At 36.1% G+C, this 19601-nt stretch overlaps 1 protein-coding gene across 5 annotated transcripts in view; it reads left to right on the top strand.

The window, feature by feature from the left end:
• The window catches only part of LOC132910669 (transcription factor collier), a 95617-nt gene extending 76384 nt beyond the window's left edge, over window positions 1-19233 (top strand). Inside the window, exons 7-14 of one of the 5 annotated variants that reach the window (XR_009658825.1) lie at window positions 6703-6784; window positions 9279-9411; window positions 13253-13407; window positions 13576-13702; window positions 14126-14428; window positions 15130-15372; window positions 15714-15951; window positions 17368-17474. Coding sequence is in view for 3 of the 5 variants with exons in the window: in XM_060966517.1 (XP_060822500.1) it covers window positions 6703-6784; window positions 9279-9411; window positions 13253-13407; window positions 13576-13702; window positions 14126-14428; window positions 15130-15372; window positions 17368-17480 (1156 nt within the window). In the remaining 2 variants the exon portion in view is untranslated. Of the gene's footprint in view, window positions 1-6702; window positions 6785-9278; window positions 9412-13252; window positions 13408-13575; window positions 13703-14125; window positions 14429-15115; window positions 15373-15713; window positions 15952-17353 lie in introns of those variants that run through there. The other 4 variants (XR_009658826.1, XM_060966518.1, XM_060966517.1 and 1 more) reach the window with 4 other exon arrangements.
• Window positions 19234-19601: the final 368 nt, after the last annotated feature.

Genomic DNA, 19601 nt, shown 5'->3' on the forward strand with positions numbered 1-19601 from the left:
ACGTATCCTTAAAAAAAAAAAAAAAAAAAAAAAAAGGAAAATCAAATTCTATACTATAAACTCGTACTTATATCAATAACTTTATAGTCAAAACAGTTATATCGGTGACGATATAAAATCAGTAAATGACCTGTATAAATAAACTTTTCATTGATAGGCAATAATTTCCTAATTTAACCGATAGCTTACATATGATCCTTCTTAGCTGTTTCCTATCTGTAATACTTCCTGTAGAGAGGATCTGAAGGAACGAGTCGGTGGATGCTGGATGACGGCGATGCAAAGGGGGAGAGGGTTTCAAGAAGACCAATGCAGGGGGCGTAATGGAGGCTAGTTAAACATTAAGCATCCCCTGATACCTTACTAACCCCTTACTAACCCCAGTTAAGGTGTATGCAAGGTATACAGCTCTAGGTGGTTTCCTATGCCTTACGGACCTCCGTATACATTCTTACTAATTGACGTTCTGCGCGTCTGCATTATGCACTTGCGATTACTCCCGGGCGTTTTCTTACTAAAATAATATACCCGATCGAACGGTGTACCACTGTATCTTTTCAGAGAGAAATAGCAAATTGTTACGTACTATCTATGTGTCTACGTGTATACGTTTCTGTGTTTTAATAATGGAAATGCGTTTCTTTCCTTTAGGCCTTTCCTTTTATCTTGTATCTTGTAGTTTATCGTTGAATGTTTTTCTTTATTATTAATATCATCGATGTAGCATCAGAAATAATACGAAAATGTTCAAGAAGGAAATACCCATATGAAATCAGTTTATCTGGATTACGAACGAACTTAAATGCTACTTCGATTTAATTCTTAGGTATTCCTGCTTTTACATCTATGGATTTTAATTAGAAAATTTTCTTCCATTTTCAAAAATAAACTTCTTTACCTAAAAGTTTTAATGTTAGTGATATGAAGCCAGAGTAGTATGAACATGTTAAATAGGATATTCAGTGAACTCATTATTATTATTATTATTATCACATAAGATGAGATTGCTTTCAAAAATTACAAACATGATATTGATTCTCATATTTAATAGCTATATTCATTGTAAGACCGCAATTTTCACAATTGACCTATATCTTGTCAAGCTGAACCACAATATGAAAACATCTTTTTCAATGGGTACAAGCCATATTTCTCATCCGTACGCTTTATTTTATTGTACATTATTTGACGGATTACGTATAAGACTGATCAGATTCAATGGACCAACAGTCTGATAACTAATATCTAGTACCATAATGAGATTGTGAATTCTCTTAAAGCTTAGTAACAATGAACGTAATGAAGATATCCCTAAGGAGTACCTAGAACCGAGATACATTGTTAATACGACTGCTGAGTAGAGGTTTGTCGTTTGGATAGGTGATTAGTACTCTATCGAACACGCCTCCTATTCCACTGAACAGACAGAATTTCTTACCGATATTCCTCTGAGACTTAGAGGTTCTCACAGTAGAATTTTCCATTAACGTCTAAAATAATTTATTTTCATCGATATGTTTTTCCTTAGAGGAAGCGTTTAATAACATATTTCGCAAATAACAATTGTAATTTGAAGAAATAGAAATTTGTAATTACAAAAATCATTCAAAACGATGGTTAACAAGATATTTATTAATATTGTTAACAATGTAATATCTTGTATTTTTTTACAAAATGAATTTTTAATTATTTGATGTAGAAATCGTTTAAATTAATCTATTTATTATACACAATCTTTAATGGATCAAGTAAGAATTTGCAATATTATTTACTATCTTCGCTATAAAATAAAAAGGAAATGAAATAACAGAGAGAGCGAATTAAACGTGACATTCTTGAATTTCGCGCTGACCTGACATTACGTTATTCGCTCCTCTATGGTAACAAAAAAGGGGATATACTTAGGGAGCCGAAAACATGATTAAAGATTTTCCAACGTAGGAGGAAATGGATTTCTGATACGCGTAATGCTACCCTATTTGGAACTATTACGCGTAAGTCCCCAAGTAAGCCCCCTATATCCATTCACCCTTGGTCGAAATATATTTAGTAGATCAGAAGGCATCTACTTTCGCCTTAGCACCCGTGTACGTGTTGATAACGTGTAAATAAGTCGCAAAATAATTACATGTACGTTGTGAGAAATTCAAATTTCATATCTTACGCTTTAATAATAAAGCAACACGATTAATACAAAATTACATAAAAGTATAATAAAAACAAAATGTATTTTAATGAATATTTCGTTAATTAGATTGCGTTTACAGTTCTATATTATTTTTATAATAACAAAATCGTCCAATATTAGTAACCCTCATATTTTTCCACCCTTACATTTCGATAAATACATATCACGAAACATCTTTCGGTTCGAAAATATTTCCACACAAATTACTTTCTTCGAGAGAGAAGCATCCTCTTCAATATAGTGAGAAAAATCGCTAATTGGTACACGGGAAATATTAACAAACCGCTGCACAAGTGCCGATGATTTACTGCAAGGTTTGATTGAATTCATTCGGTTCTGTTTACCTGGCCTCTCTCTTCCTTTCATTTTCCCTCTCCCTCTCACCGCGAACCTCCAATATTTAGCTCTTTTTTTTTCATTGACGTCGTTTATTTTTTCTGGCTCGTTCGTTCATCCATCCCGACGTTGCGAAGTTGTATACTGTAAAACTGGAAACAGCGAACGGTGCACGTTTCTCGCTACACGCCGTTGCCATTCTGTCTCCCCTTCTCCCCATCGCATACAACCCTCCGCTTTCCGCTGCGCGTTGCTGCGTTTTATTTTCATTTTAGCAGAGGCAACGGAAAGGTATGCTACAGATCGGAAGGTAGGTTGGGAATGATTTCTCAATTGGTCGGCCTCTGTATATTTTATTCCGTGTCAATTCGTTAGCAACCGAACAACGACCAATACAGCAAGAATCAACCGATCCGTTCCTCGCATTCACTGACAAAACATTTTAATTACGAAACTACAATATTTACGTTCAGACGATACTGATCATCCCACTTCTGAGCGTATTAACGTTAAGAGTTTTTACTCATTAAAAGTATTACATTTTTTAATGTTCCTTAAACTAAATTTTTTAGAAGGATTTGGGCTGACAAATTTTGTTCTATCTTTAAGAATTCGTTATATTATATTATACTTCGTCTTCGAACAATATATGTTTTAAAGATCAAGCGAGCAATAACAATTTCTAATATGTATTAAATTGTAAAATTTTGACATTCGGGTATTTTAAGGAATATATATATTTTGTAAAGTGATTTGTTGTAGAGTATATAAATCTTCACTGTTGATACAAACGATCTTTAACTCCATCAAACGTTTCAACGACGTAAAATACACCTCCCGGCTGTGTTAAGCGACGATCCAGAATAGGTTTTATCGCGAAAACTGGCGCAAGCTCGCGGAAAGCATCGCTGAAGGAGAAAAATCTAATAGATGATCGAAATCGAGTTTGAGCCCCTGTAAGAAACTGGCCTTTCCACCCTTCTTGCTCGTGTTCGCGTTACAACATCGTCGATACTGTCGCCCCATCGAGCTTAGAATGAAATCCAGTTCGCATTTGAATCAGTCGGTAACGCAATCCATTAGCTCCTAACAGCCAATACTCCGAGGATAGCGTGGAAGAAAACGACTCTAAAAAGGAAAAAGAATGGAGGGATGGATAGACGTCAATACGAACCGTAGGGTGTCGCGAATGATTAGTGTTACGTATGAGTATATTCTATACAATAAGAAGTCATTACACCAAATTTTTAGAAGAATAATTTTTATTTCTTCGATATCTTTTTCATTTATTGGAATATAAAGTTTCTGCTAAAAAAGGAAATGAGAAAATTTCATTACTAAATTTATTATAAGTATAAATATTCAAACTAAAATATTAAGAACATAAGACATCACGATTAGAATTATTAGCATTATATTTATATAAAAAAAGAACAGAAAACCACTAAAAGAAGAGTAAAAACATTGTTAGAAATAACTTTCATCGCCAATGTATCAATATATATTTTATAGTCAATATCAATATATATGTAAAACTATAAATACTATGCAAAAAGGATCGTGTACACAACCTACAAAATTAATTATGAAGTGTTAGTCTACTTGCGTTCCACTTCTACTGCATAGAATTCCCTAAAGAGTCGTAAACCTCTTTATATTTCTTTCACTAACCATAATACGACTTAACATCTATTAGTCATGTTTAAAATATGATTGATTGTACTTCTCATCGCTAGACTCTTGAAGAAAGAAAATATTGTATATAATATTTAATAAATCGATAAACAAACAATTACTACAAGCTACAAGAAAAATAGAACACTCGTGGTCGAAACAACTTGCTTGGTCATCCTCCTTGCCGCTAAAAACGTTAACACGCTAGACGTTTTCACGTCGCTTTTACAGGAACGTAGGTATACACAGGTATGGTCGATAGGATTCGTATCTGCAAAAGACTAGAAAGCGTCGTCGTTTTCCGCGCCTCAGGCACGACAGAGACGTCGTGTTTAGAGCAAGATCCACAACGATGATAAGGTAAAGTACAATGCTTTGAATACCCATCCAGCATCTCGATAAGATCTTAACGTCCTCTAAGAGTAAACGAAATTAAATTCGCTCGGCGTTCTAAGAGCGGCCGAACGTAACCGTTAACACGAACCTAGAGCATAGTCCATGAATACGGATAGATACGAAAAGCATGAAGCAGGAGATCGATACGTTTCTTTCCCTTTCTCTTTCTGTATATCGTCCCTTCCCGTTCTTCCTCCGCCTTTTCTCTTTATATCCAGCCAGCAGTCCTTCCCTTCCGTACTCACTACGCGAACAAGGGCTATCTCCCGATCGGTTTTCGTTTTTACTTTTCACTTTTCCAACTATATGGATTCCGTGCCAAACGTTCCACTCGGTTGACAACTTGCTCTGGATCATGCAACCGACGATAAAAGTGTCGTTTAGATAATCCGACCACGTGTAATGCGCGCTCACGCTGTCGTTATCTGCGCGCGTGCGATATCGCAAAGAGGAATGAATTGACGGCTCTGTTAGTACGGCACGATGATATATCTACAAATAGAACCTTGCTGTTCGAACTACACACTAATTTCAATAGACATTTTGGAGTATATAACGTAGTATATATACAAACGTATCTGAAATAATCGCAAATTATTTTAGATTATAGTGAAAAGATTACGAAGAGAGATGAGTTTTATAAAAGTTAGCAAGTAATATATACAAGATGTTACAAAACGGCGTTAATAGAATTTAATAAGTGTAATAAAAGATAAGTTTACACTATTATGATTACTTACGAAGAAGCGTGTTTCAACGTAGTTTACCGACTTCATTAACTTGTATACTAGACGTTATTTATACTATTATTACCGTTGCTCTATTTTCTCTCAATTTTATGGGAAATAAAAAGGACGGTGACGCGAGAGACGATGAGACGTGGCACGAGATAAATCAACGCAACGATAAGGACGATGGATCACGCGTATATAACACAACACCTAAACGATTTTATTCCTTCCAGCGTCCATAAAATTAAACGAACCGACATTTACTGTGTTCTATGCAGTCTTTCGTTCCTCTGTTTATCTCTTAACGTGTATAGAACACGGAAAATAGCGTAGACAAAGGAACAGGAAAGGAACGTGGTATCGATAGGAATCGAGGCGACGAAGTGAAATCAGACGAGTTCCTCCTACAGTTTCGCTTGGACGATTCGCGCAAACGAGAAAGAAAAAAGCGGGCGTCACTACTAGAAGGTATGCGTTTGATTTTTCGATGGAGTCCCGGATCGTATAGACGCAGTCCGTAGGGGGATAACAATGGTGTCCCACGGGAGGACAGGCCTACCAGCCACCCAGAAAACTACCCCTTCATCCGTCGAACTCTTCATCGTCTCGGTCCTCCTGATTGTTTCCTACGAGTTTTCTCCACTCTCTCTCGATCTATCTCAGTCTACCAACACAAATATATTCCGTATTTCGTTCTTTCTGTCTCTTCAGCGAATTCTTCTTTTGCCTTTCACTCTCGCCAATGCAAACACGAGTATTCCCGCATCTACAAAAATTTTCTCAAATTCAATATTCCCCCTACAGTCTACATAATTCATGAAAATTGAACCGTCGGCTTTTTGCCTTAAAATTTGCTTTTTGTTCTGTGAGTTTTTTTAAATTTCTTTTGGAAGCCGTATGTTACCATCGTCTTGTTCATGTACTTTAAGATTAATATTATTTTATAATTCATTATTCTTCGAATCATTCGTATCTTTAATACACATTCGTTGATTCTGGTGATGAGAAATATGTTGCAATTACACGCTATATATGTTTTTGTATTTTAGAACGAAAACGAAGCTTTTACACTGATTTACAAGAAAATATATTTTTATAAAAATACACGATCTGACATTTTGGGTAGAGTGGCGCAGTAGCCACGTACGTTGGCATAGTATACAATGCCGTACGGTCCTAAAGGTCGAAGAACACGTGGTTGGGGGTTTAATCTAGAGAAATGCTGAATAATAGAGGCGAGTAGAACAGGGCTTACGATTGGCTTATGCAATATTCAGACTTACTTTCCAGCCAAGTTCGCGTTCTAATTAAGTTCTCGGCGTCGAAGAGCGTTAAGCACCTTGTCAACCGTTTAACTCCGGTCCCCTCTGCTTTCAGATTCTTCCTCAAGTTCTTCCTCAAGTGCAACCAGAACTGCCTTAAGAATGCTGGCAATCCACGTGATATGAGACGCTTCCAAGTAAGTTAACGTATCAATTTTTGCTAATTGAAACGTTTAAGAAGAAAAAATTGCCAGCTTGGTCAAAATGTCAAATTTGTAATTTTTGATAAAAATTTGATGAATATATAACAGTGTATCTTCAGGAATTTGAATGATTTTTTTTGTAGAACGTATGGATAGAAATGTCTTCTTTGCATTATGTATTTTCTTATATATCTTTCATTTTGATTTCATTGGTACAAGTCTTATACTTTAATCGCCAATAACTTAATTTTCATATCTTAGTGTAGCATAAACTTTTATAACAATAATCTATTAATTGTACGTGAGTTTCACATATAAACCACAAGTAAACCACAGATAGAATCAATCCTAAACATTATCTAAAAATAAAAACTCGTAATTTCATTACTGTTAAGTAACGTGTACATTAAAAATCCCAGAAGCAGTGAAGCATCCGAGTGAGAAAGAAATTAGTGAACAGTTAGATTTTCTTCCGCGTCTCGAATCTCTTTTATTCGATTACAAAGTGGCTGAACAGAAAGGGAACGTAACAATCGTGCGATAAGGCGAACGGAACCAATGGAAGAAGGCGAAAAGACAGAGCGCAAAGTTTTTGGTAATTTATTTTTTAATTCTACCTTTTGTCTGTGGAAATGGATACGGACGGGGTGGCGAGATACGGCTGTCGGTGAGTAGGAGAGACCGTTATACGGAGGTGGGGGTGGAAGGGGTGAACGGATACGGGGGTGGGTTGGTTGATGCCGCGCTGAGCTAATTGCCAACCCCTTGGATTACGTCTCTTGGATGGGGATCTCAACTTCCGACGATGGCCGACCATCGGGAAATTGCTGTCTCCTCGACCAACTTCTTCTTTTCTTTTTCGAAATTAAAAAAGAATGCTTCCAAGTAGAAGCTACGCATTTCTAGGCGTACTATACAACGATACGCCGGCATGCTATTCCGACAGATTTTTCCTGTTCTCATCTTCGTTCCTCCGGTCAATTAGTATAATTAATCTGTTTGACTTGAAAAACTGCCGATGATCTCAATTATATCGATAAAAAAAATATACATAAGAAAAAAAATTGAAAATTCTAAAAGCAATGTATAATATATTTCACCTATGATAATTTTAATATGATTTATTTTTTATATAATATCAGTGTATATTTTTTTATATAATTTCCAAACCTTGTCTTTAAATTCTTCATGATCTCATTTTTGTATTCGACCACTTGAAGGTAAACCAAAGTTAAAGTACTTATTATTTCACCGAATTTGTTTAGAAATTGCATATTACTTGACGTAGCGAATTAAAATTTTAGCAGTACTCCTTCCGTTTCCTTGAAAATTTCTTTGGCGAAGGGCAGTCAGGTTATACTCACCCTTGTGCTAGCTAAGTTTGCACGACGTTACGCGCTAGGTACCACAGCCAACTAGCCAAGAAAGTTGAGAAGTTGCGGAAGGACAAAACTTCAGGCATTTACCAACCGCCCAGTCGATTTTATAAACGTTCTTTCTACTTTCTCCCGAAAATCATCGTTCTCTTGTTTGCATCCAACAAACTCGAGGTTAACCACGTGATTTGTTTCAATTTGTCTAAACTTCTATTTGCAAAAGTATGCTCTCTATATTATGGAAGTGAAAGAAATATACATACGTCACCAATAAAGTTACATTATTCACATCACATATCAATAGAATTATTATATAATTATATTTGTAAAGATTCTCGAACTAATATTTTAGAAATTTATTTTAAAAAAAGATAATTTTATAATTAATGAGAATGAATTTTCCTTTTATTAGTACGCAATATTTAAATAAGAAAAAATATTTAATAGTATTTACAATGCTCTAGGTTGCTTATACGAGACAACCATATTCCAAGGCTCAGCTTTAATGAGATTATATTCATACATTTGTACGATAGTATCTATCATACGTGCAAATAGGGGGTCACGAGAGTCACGGAATGCATGGCGAATACACATAATGCAATGTAGTAAATCAGGTTACATTGCTTGTTCGCAAGAGATATGATTAACATATACATGCACTGTACTTACATAATACGTAAATAAAATTACGCAACGTGTTGTACGACATAGTTTCTGTATACACGCCCTTTTGTGTTCTATTTGACGATGGCTTAACATGTTTTAAACTATACCAGAGACAATAAATTTATCTGTATTATGATGTGAAACTAGAACTTCCATATCTATTTTTATTTATATATTTATTATTGCAAATCTAAAAACGATATGAAAATTAAATGCGATGTTGAAATTCTTTAATCTGTGATAGAAAAATTAATGTTGATAATTTGACCTCTTTTAATAACAAGAAAAATTTTTCATCTTGATGTAAGATTCGAAATTATCTTAGAAATGTAATATCTCTGTCTCATTAATTTGGATTATTTTATGGAATTGAAAATATACGTTTATAATTTTACTAATTTTTTTAAACTAAAATCTTATATCAACGAATTTCAACGTAACAGGTGGTCATTTCCACGCAAGTAGGAGTAGAGGGACCGCTACTGGCCGTCTCGGACAACATGTTCGTCCACAACAACAGCAAACACGGACGTAGAACGAAACGATTGGATCCCAGTGATCCTGGTGAATACAACAGTGAGTACCATAAACTACGATTGTAAAGTAAATGATGCGTGAAAGCATCGTATTAGAAATAGACTTTTACTAACCAAATGCGACAGAAATGTAATTTTAAGGTCGCATTTCGTACGATACAGAACGCTATTAATTTACTGTAATATTATACAAAGATGGTAATGACATGCAGTTACGAAAGTGATTGCACTTGCAATACGTAATTAAAATAATATAACGCTGACAATCGAGTTTAAGCAAAGCTTTTGTAACGATCCGTCTTTATCGCGGTGACATCTTAAATACTTACGATCAATCATTTCATATATTTCATTCTTTTACGAATACATTATGATTAATGGCAATGCATGATTTATCACAGAATTCATTTATAACGATTATAAAAAATGTAATATGCCTAGAAATAATACAAGTATATGAAGGGTTTGTAACATTATGTGAATCCAAATAACGTTAAATATTAATATTACAATTTCTAGTAATATTCCTGCAAACTATGAATATTTATCAAATGTTGCTTTAAATAAAACATGTAAATAAGATGACAGTGAATTAAATTGCACACGAGACACGCAATTAATCGCGTACACGTAATCTTACGATAGTTCTTCGACCGATTTATAGTCGTCATTTACAATTGGAAGATCCTGGGCGTTCGAGCAGCGTTTCCCTTCCTTACGGAATTCTCGAATGAAAGGGAAGGGTATAGTAGCGGGGTGAGTTGGTTTCTTCGAGATCGGTATAACGACTCGAGAGCCATAGTAGAGGGTGGAATCGTAAGAGGAGAGGGAGGGGCATGCTCGGAGGATAGGATATAAGGAGTCATAGGGCAATTCAGCAAAGTTTGGCGTCGGTCGCGCATACAAACGGCTGATATCGTGCGGCCACCCCTTGACTACGCGCGTTCTGCTCTTCTCCTAGCTTTCTTCTTCCAACCTTTCTTCCTTGCTGCGCCAAGACAAGATGTAAATCAATGGGATGCGGGAAAACGAGGGATCCACCACGTTTCTCTCTGTGCTTTCTCCATTGCTCTTATTTCCTCCGTTTCTCTTCTCGCTCCTCTCCACAGGTTTCAAGCTTTCTTTCCACCCTACCGTATCTTTTCGTTTCTTTTTTTGCCGGGCTGGCTGCCATCAAGCGGAAAGACACAAGTAGAACAGGAACAAAAGGGAACAAAGAAGGAGAGGAAACTCGGGATTGACCTCTCTTTTCTTCCTTTTCTCCCCACTTTCTCTTTCTCTCTTTTAGCAGTGGTTGCTGCGAGGTGTTGGTTTGTGAATTCTAAGTTTATGCTATCTCATCCTCTCAGCTTTCGCAACTGCTGTGACGCTATACCGCTAGCACTCTTTCCAAATTCCCTAGCGAGCAACTCCCAAAACGCTGAAACAGGCATACCGATGAGACAAAAGGAGAAGATACGCTGAAAGGACAAAATCGGAGAGAAAGAGGAAACGGACAAAAAAACAGCTCGTAACTACAATCGAATTTTCCTATCCGTTTTAGGAATCGGAGTTTAGATCTGTCAAAGCTGCAACACTAAGATAGTGTTTACCAAATCTACTTACGCCAATGTTGGAATTACGTTTCATTTCACTGAAGTAACTCTAACTAACATCATTCAATTCAGTTCATTACAATTTTAAATTTTCCATAAATACATAAGCATCCGCAGTCCATTTGTTAATATCGTATTTTCTCTAATTACACCATGGAAAGTTCGTTTCTCAATGAAATTTAATTAAATATTACAATATATATGTTTGCGTGGTTCTATTTATAAAGATATAAACGATAATTAAGGAGCATGAATTATGCGAGTCGCCTAGGTAAAGAGAAAGCAGTTTGGCCATAAAACATCGGCTTAATGACGCCGTTCGCGGTGAAAGTGAAAGCAATTTCTTTCTGCAGAAGTTCTCGGGTCTTTATCAGGGTAAACGAAGTTATCGCGCGATCTCACAGTGATCAGAGAGAATCGGGCCGAATGTGTTGGAGTACAACGAGTCTTCGACTTTGGCCATGGTTTCGTGGTAAAAGAGGAATTCGAGAGAGTAGGAAGGAGTAGTAAGAGTAGCATCCCTTACCACTCGCTAGTGGCACGGGGGATTTTATTTATTCCGGGTTGGTACGCTTGTTCCGGCCTCCTCCACAGAATCCCTCTTTTCAACCCTCCTCTACCTCTTACCACTCTACCTCTTCCTACTCTTCCACCCCATGCCATCGCACCCGACAATTCTCTAGCAGGGTGGTTGCCAACGTCGCTGACTCTGTTTAACGACTTTCTTATACATTGAACGTAATAAATACCTTTGTCCCATTCAAGAATCTCCATTTACACGGAAACTGCTACTCTTTAACGCTGTACTGTCCTCAAGTACTTAAATTTTCTTCCACTTTATTACAAACAGACGGTATAAACGTGCAAGACATTGCAATATAAGAATTCCGATTAATATCTTCACCTACAATAGATACGAATAATTTTAATCTTTTTTATTAATATTTAATAGTCGATAGGAATAATCGTATCGTTATTATTAAATTTCCAAAATGTAAACAGTTTCTGGAATACAATCTTTAACTTTTTAAGATCACACACACCATGTCCACTGTCAAGATCTTCTAAACCTTTTAAGATTTATACATAAGCGTAAGCACTCGAGGTGGAAACTGTTTGAGCATCACTGGGAGCAATATACCATGATGTCAGCCACTCTGCCGTGGCTCCGCTCTGCCAGGGTTGGTACCGGGGGTGGCTTGGCTTCGCTGGGGTACAAAATGATATCATTGGGTTATAAATTCCAAGCAGAGACACCAGCGGCCCGATCGCCCCCCTCTCCTTTCCTTCTTGTTACAACCCTTCTCCGGCCACTCCAGCCCTCAGCCTCTTTCTCCTGTCCGCTTCCTCCCCTTTCTCTTTCTCTTACTCTTTCTCCTTGCCACGCTGCCACGGGAAATATATCTACCACGCGGCCTCCACCGAATAAACAGAATATTCAGATAATTTTCCGTATCCCACCCCCTAACTAACTGTCTCAGCTTACTCCGTGCGATCGGAGGTATTCGAGTAATTTTTCAACTTCCATTATTACAAGTTTTTCATTCTTGTATATCATTTCTTATTGTTTTCGTGATTTCAAATATGAGACCAATATTACACTTCGGTTTATAAGTTAACAAACCATTTGTTCTCGTACAGCATGTAATAATTACACTGTTTTACACTTTTATTTATGTAAAGAGATTTTATCAATCCTATTAAATATTGTAAAGAACGCTATATTTTAGAAGCTTTATATGTTTTCTTTTTTATTACCCGTGTACATTTTGTGCATTTTTACATTTTCAAATTCGACATAAATACGTACAAGTCTACAATATTCGTCTTGATATATGTATATATTTTGCATTTTGATTCTATCGTATACAGAAATTTGATATGTATATACATTTCATAAAATCTATTTTAGGGTAAATTAGGTCATACATAGTTAGAATGTTAATGCTTAGAATAATTCTATGGCGCAACCCTACAAGCATACAAATGTAAATGGCTAATCATACTATAATGTTAAGATATTAACATTGCATACAATTTTCACTGGCGCTGCTGAAAGGTGTAATTTAAAGCAATATTTCGCTGGAATTAACTTCAAATTTTACAAAGTCACAATAACTTTAACAGCGTCGTTTGTACATGTATGATATAGGTATAACTATACAAAAAGTTATAGGATATTCGTTAAGGAAAAACAATAAATGTTATTATATTGATATTTTAAAGCGAAACGTAATCATTATGTCAATATGCTAAGCTAATAATATTGTGTATCCGCAAAATCAGGTCTCTATACACCTGTACCTCTTCAAACACCGTGCATAAAAGCGATATCACCAAACGAAGGCTGGACATCCGGTGGATCCACGGTAATAATTATTGGAGAGAACTTCTTCGACGGACTTCAAGTCGTTTTTGGGTCGATGTTGGTTTGGAGTGAGGTATGTACAATTTTATGTTTTAACAAAGATAATTGGAACAGAAAAAATTTGTAAATGAACTAAATATCAAGATTTGGTTTTCAAAGCGAAAGTTGTACATTACATATATGTATATCTTACACTATACATATATACGCATCTTGCTTCATATTCATTTTTTTCTTCCAGCTAATTACACCAAACGCAATTAGAGTACAAACTCCACCACGACAGATACCAGGCGTCGTTGAAGTTACGTTATCCTACAAAACTAAACAATTCTGTAAAGGAGCACCTGGTAGATTTGTTTATGTTTGTGAGTATAAGAACTGTATACCTTATGTAGATAAGAGATTCCTGTAACTTATATTCCAATGTATGTAGGAATGATAATTAAATTTTATATCTCATATGTATATTTATACATATTTTGGATACTACAAGCAATACGTAGAAGGCGAAAGATAACTGAAGGGCTTTCTGAACAAAGGGTCTATAGACAGAATATTTCCTAGAAGTATAATGGATTATTATGATTTATTTTATAAACATAAAGAAATAAAGTTCTGTAGTTCTGAAGCTTCCGACGTAATTTATTCGATTTACTGTTTGGACTCCTGAGCCCTTTTTCCAGAAAACTTGGAAATTAATAGAGATTGGTACAAATAAATGCACAAGCCATAATTACGTATATGACCCTACATATTATTACTAAAGTAAAGTTTTACACATTTTTCAGCGTTAAACGAACCCACGATCGACTACGGCTTCCAAAGGTTACAGAAACTTATTCCACGACATCCAGGAGATCCTGAAAAATTACCAAAAGAAATCATATTAAAAAGGGCGGCGGATCTTGCAGAAGCCTTATACAGTATGCCGAGAAGCGGGAACGCTGGAATTACGGGAGCACCTAGAAGTCCAGGATCGGGCCATCCACCTGCACCACCAACATCTAGTTCGGCAACAGCATTCAACTCGTACACAGGACAACTTGCAGTGACGGTACAGGAAAACGGTAGCGCGGCGAAATGGACAGACGGTAAGTATTATAGCGATATTCTATGTCTAGATCACACGATAACACAGTCATTATAACAATTAGAAACGCGAAACGATTGCGGTGCAAGATACCGTGTCACGCTAATTACAAATAGCATCTGTTGCGGAAGTTAATATTGTCTATATATATATATATATATATGGTCAACAACATATTCAAAATTAAAATATCTCTTAATAAATACATATAATGAGTTATTGCATCGTTCCACGCGGGATCTCAAACGCGAATTTTATTTGTTTCATTGAACTTGTATAACCAGTTCTGCGCATTTAATATTCGATGTATAACTTGACCAAACATCATTTGTTAAACAATTAGTCGAGTACTGACGCGCAAAGCCAATTTATTTCTTTAGCTTTAAACTTGTTCTTCTTCTTTTCTTCAGCTTCTTCTACAAACAGCATCAAAATAGAAACATATATAACACTTCTCTACGTCTAAATAGCGTCTTTCATATAATATTATACATATTATACAAAGTACAACAGAACGATTGAATTGACTCTAACTGCTTCGATATTAATAACCGATAAGAAACTTAAAATTAGCTCGAAATAAACGCGCTTATCCGCCGTTATACGTCATCTCCTCCTCGTTCGGGTGTAATAGGCAAGACGCTATGAACAGAATAATGAAATACTGACGAGTTCGTCTGACGGGCAGGTTTCTATTTCTAGACGGTAGTTCCGTGACGACAGGAGCTGGTGCTGCAGGCGGAGGTGGCGGTGGTGGTAGCGTCGGAGGAAGCGTCGGTGGTAGCGCCGACGCCTATAGGCAAAGCAGTAGCGCGAGTCCACGTGGAGTCGTGACCGGTGGTGGTTATTGCGGAAGTTCTGCTAGCACACCTCACAGTCACAGCACAAACGGAAGTTACTCGGTAGCCAATCCGTACACTGGTAGCCCGACCCTTTATACATCGCGTAAGTAAATCTCATTCGATAATATCAACCTTATCTCTGTATTTTCCAATTTTATTTACTTAATCCTGCCGATTCCGCTTCATGATTTTTGTAACTTCTCGACAATTCGAAATGTATGTCTGTCCTAAGAGAGTGATGGAAAATTCTATTTTATTCCGGTCGAATGAAAAGAAAGTTAACAAAAGTACCTTCCCGATACATTTTGACCTGTAATTTAATATGCATGTTGTGTGTGAATTTGTGTACACGTAAAACTATGGCACGCATGCGCTTGTTACGTATACGTATGGTTCTGGCGCACGCACTTTATGATTTTCCCTTATGTGAAATTTTCGTTTTAGCGCACGAACAGTATGGCATTTTCTATACGTCCGGGGATGGGAGTGCGTTCGCCCCCGTAGTACGACCACCGACCACCTCAGTCCCACCGCACTGGTCCACACAGCACCACCTCGCCACAGCCGCCCAGTAACCGCTAACCGTCCACCATCACAACCACCATCATCACCATCACAACCACCCTATGCACTGCGATTAAAGAATTATGAGAAACATGCACGAGAGACGAGACTCGAGGATGTATGTACACACACGTTCATTTATGAATAGTTGATAATCCCCATCCCGTCCTTGATTTCATTAAATTGGATATTACGTCTCAGTTGCCTCTGTATGTATCGCTATTATGAGATGTATTATGTTTGGATATTCAGCTGAATCTTTACTTTGAATTTTTGATGTTTGACACTAAATAATGACTCGGATGTAATCTATGTGGCCTTTGAAATTTTTTATGCAATTTTTCAAATATTTAATCAATTTTAAAATTATTTCACGATCAATTTTAAAATTATTGTACTAAATTATAAGAGTGACTAGAATTTTCTCAAGGTCGCTTCGTGTTAAATTTTATATTGTTCGATATTTATTGTTCTATACTTTAAAACAAATTTACAAAATGAAATTATTTGCTAAAGGCGTGAAACGCTTCGCGTAGCTTTATTATTATCGTGATACACGAGTACCCTCGTAGGCGAAACGTTATAATATCGTTTATTGCTGTCGATTGTTAAGAAAGCCACTTAACCAATGAACGTTGGCATCGTTAGAGCGGTCGTTTTGTTGGCACGTGTCCAAACGACGCGACATAGCACAAAGTTCCAAATATAATTCTTCATCTTGTAATGAGCACTAGTCATCGATATAAAATTACTCCTGTTTATTAAACCCTGTGATACATATATGTTACAATTAGAGTGTGCAGATATCAAATTTATATAAATAGAGATATGCATGAAAAAATTACTCTACATTTACTCCTATTATCTCTTACATTTAAATTACAATTTTATTTCTACGTATTTATATTGCTACTGTCCTTGAACTTTTTACTATTTTATTTATCTACACATAGTAAAGTACTAGAGTACTACAAGCACTAGAAACAATTAAATAACTATACTAGTATAATTCAATTTATTTTGTTTGAACTGGTGATTGCAGAACGCACTTCATATTACGATTTCATAGAGTAAAGTGTGCTTCCCCTTATCCGATCTCGCATTGATCTGTCTCCGTTTTTAATCAACTCCATTTTCGTTGCTAAGCGCAAGAGGATAAATAAAGAAATTTTAATCGAACGAATGAACACATTCTTTAGGCGTAATTTTAAAATAACGTGAAAAACACGCTGAACAAATATAAAGAATTTAATACAAGAGAAATCTCTTTCTATATTCAAATATTATAATCCAACTTTTTATTGTTTTTTAATGGAGTGTAAGCACATAATCTCTTGCGACTGACCGTATATGTTTTCGATTCAATTTTTCTTAAACATATATAATTGCGCTTCGGTTAAACATTCTCATTTATAGTAATGTTAAAACAATTTAAAAGGGACGTGTTTTCGAATCGCCAGTTCATTAATTACTTCTTAACTTGTAAGCTATAGTGAATGACACTAACATATAACCGACAGTGGGTATGTTGCAGGACTAGGAGAAGTGGTCGGTTCACCATTCAACATGAATCCATTTATGTTGCCCACCTGCAGTCAAGGATATTCAAACGCCGCCAGTCCATTGCTCTCGTCGAACGGCAAATAGTGTTACGAGATGTAAGCTCCGACGAAAATATCGAGGGGCTATATGTTCACGAAAGCGACATCCATCGATGCACAGGATTTCAACGAATTTGCATATTCTGATAATCATCGTATTCGCGATTGACAATGGCTTTCTTGAATCGAAACCGGTCCTCTCGATTCACGCACTTTACCTTTTCTCCAGTTGCCGCGTAACGGAAGAAGAAACCGTCGCAGAAAAGCATTTGTGTAATGATTTTCGTCGGAGCTGAGCGATGAATTCAGTTTTAGTGTGAGAATATATCGAAACCAGAGCAAACAAAAATCGATAACGTTTTATCATTAACGATGATCGAATAAGTTAAGGAATGATACATATCGAAGCACATAGGGGTGTTTTCTTCATCTACTGATATAGTCGTTCGGTTCACATGTATAATACAATTTTTAGAGAATGAAATCGAATACATCCGTTTCTTTGTTAAGAAATATCGAATAAATTTACGAATAAATTATTTCTTTTATATATCTAATTATTTATCGTAAAATTGTATTTTAGAACGAATTGATTTGATATTTATTTTAACAAAAGGAACTGAAACTCGTTCAAATTGCTATTTAGTAAGTAAAACCATAATTATTTAAACGAATCGTAACGTGCTGTTCTAGTAATCGAATTTACTACTAGTTTAAATAATTAATCGATCTTATCAGTGTTTCGAGGATCGAGTTTTCTATTCTGTCATAGAATGTAAAATTAAATGGCAATTTGGAGGATTGATTAGCATTTCTGAAAAGCAGCCGAATGACTATTCTCTTTTCGTGTCTCCGATATCGCTATTTTTAATCTAGCTATCTCGATACGAAAAGATCACTCTTATCGATAGAGTCGAGTACCTCCTTTGCCCTGCGTCTCCTCTCGTATACGAAATTATTAAAAAAGTTCTAAAACTTACGACAAAGTATTTTCAAGGTGTTTTTCTTCAACTTTGTAGTACGATGTTTCTAACGATATAAACGCCTAGTTGTTCGAGAGTTACAGAAGAGGCAATAGTATACGCAGGCGGGGACGTTCACAGGGTGCTGAGCAATTTTATATCAAAGCAAGCAAAGAGGCTAACGAGGGTCTAGGAAATAAAACTGACACCACTAGACGGACATATCGCTTATCACTGAATAACAGACATCATAGTTTTAGAAAGCATTTTCGAGTTTGAAATTTTATCTTCCTACCCGTACGTTTTAAGAGACTAACCAATATCGGCTAGGTAGCGTAACATCTAACTTGTAATTTGTAAATTTCCTTGTAAATATTGTTGCGATGTACAAAAAGATAAAAACTATTTCCAGGAATCCAACGAAACGATATTAACGTGATTGTAGGGCGAAAATTATTATACATAGATGTAAATAATCGTAGAGCGTCATAGCTTTATTCATATTGATTAATACGCTGGCGATCCAATCTTTTAACGGGCAAATCGACTGCGTGATCATAATGATAAATAAATAAATACTCCCAGCTGTTTTCCATGGATATTTCTACTATCGGTAAAAAAGAAAACTTGTTTCTTCCAACGTGTACATTTATACTGATTCGTATTCATGAAAAAAGAAGAAAGAAGGAAACGGTGATTAGAATGTCTGAAGGGAAAATCACGGATAACGATATGAATTAGGAAATAACGTTAAAAATTGGATTCGTCCGTAGCAATTGTATAGAAACGTATAGTTGATTTGAATCGTTCGATAAGCCGGCCCAAAACTAATTTCACTCACAGAAAACGAATCTCACGAAAGTATACGAAGCATGTACCGTTGCAGAATTGAAATCTCCAATTAGTTCAGATTTTGCAGCAATTTACAAGCATAAATTTTATCGTTTGTTTCTTCTGGAGCGAAAATCGTTAAAAGTTATTATTGTAAAAAGTTCCTTTTTGCATATCGACTCAACAAGCTGACTTCCATTGTGGAAGACGCGTTCTTTGTCCCGGAGCCACAAACGCTCTGTGATCTTGTGATCTTATGATTATAATATTAATTATCACTTTCGTTCGATCACACAATGTCATCTTTTACATGGCGCGTCGTTCTTGTACGCATGCGAACGCACATGAGCATGTATACGCGCGTACAAACACTC

This window comes from Bombus pascuorum, chromosome 9 (assembly GCF_905332965.1).
Source record: "Bombus pascuorum chromosome 9, iyBomPasc1.1, whole genome shotgun sequence".
Taxonomy (NCBI): Eukaryota; Metazoa; Arthropoda; class Insecta; order Hymenoptera; family Apidae; genus Bombus; species Bombus pascuorum.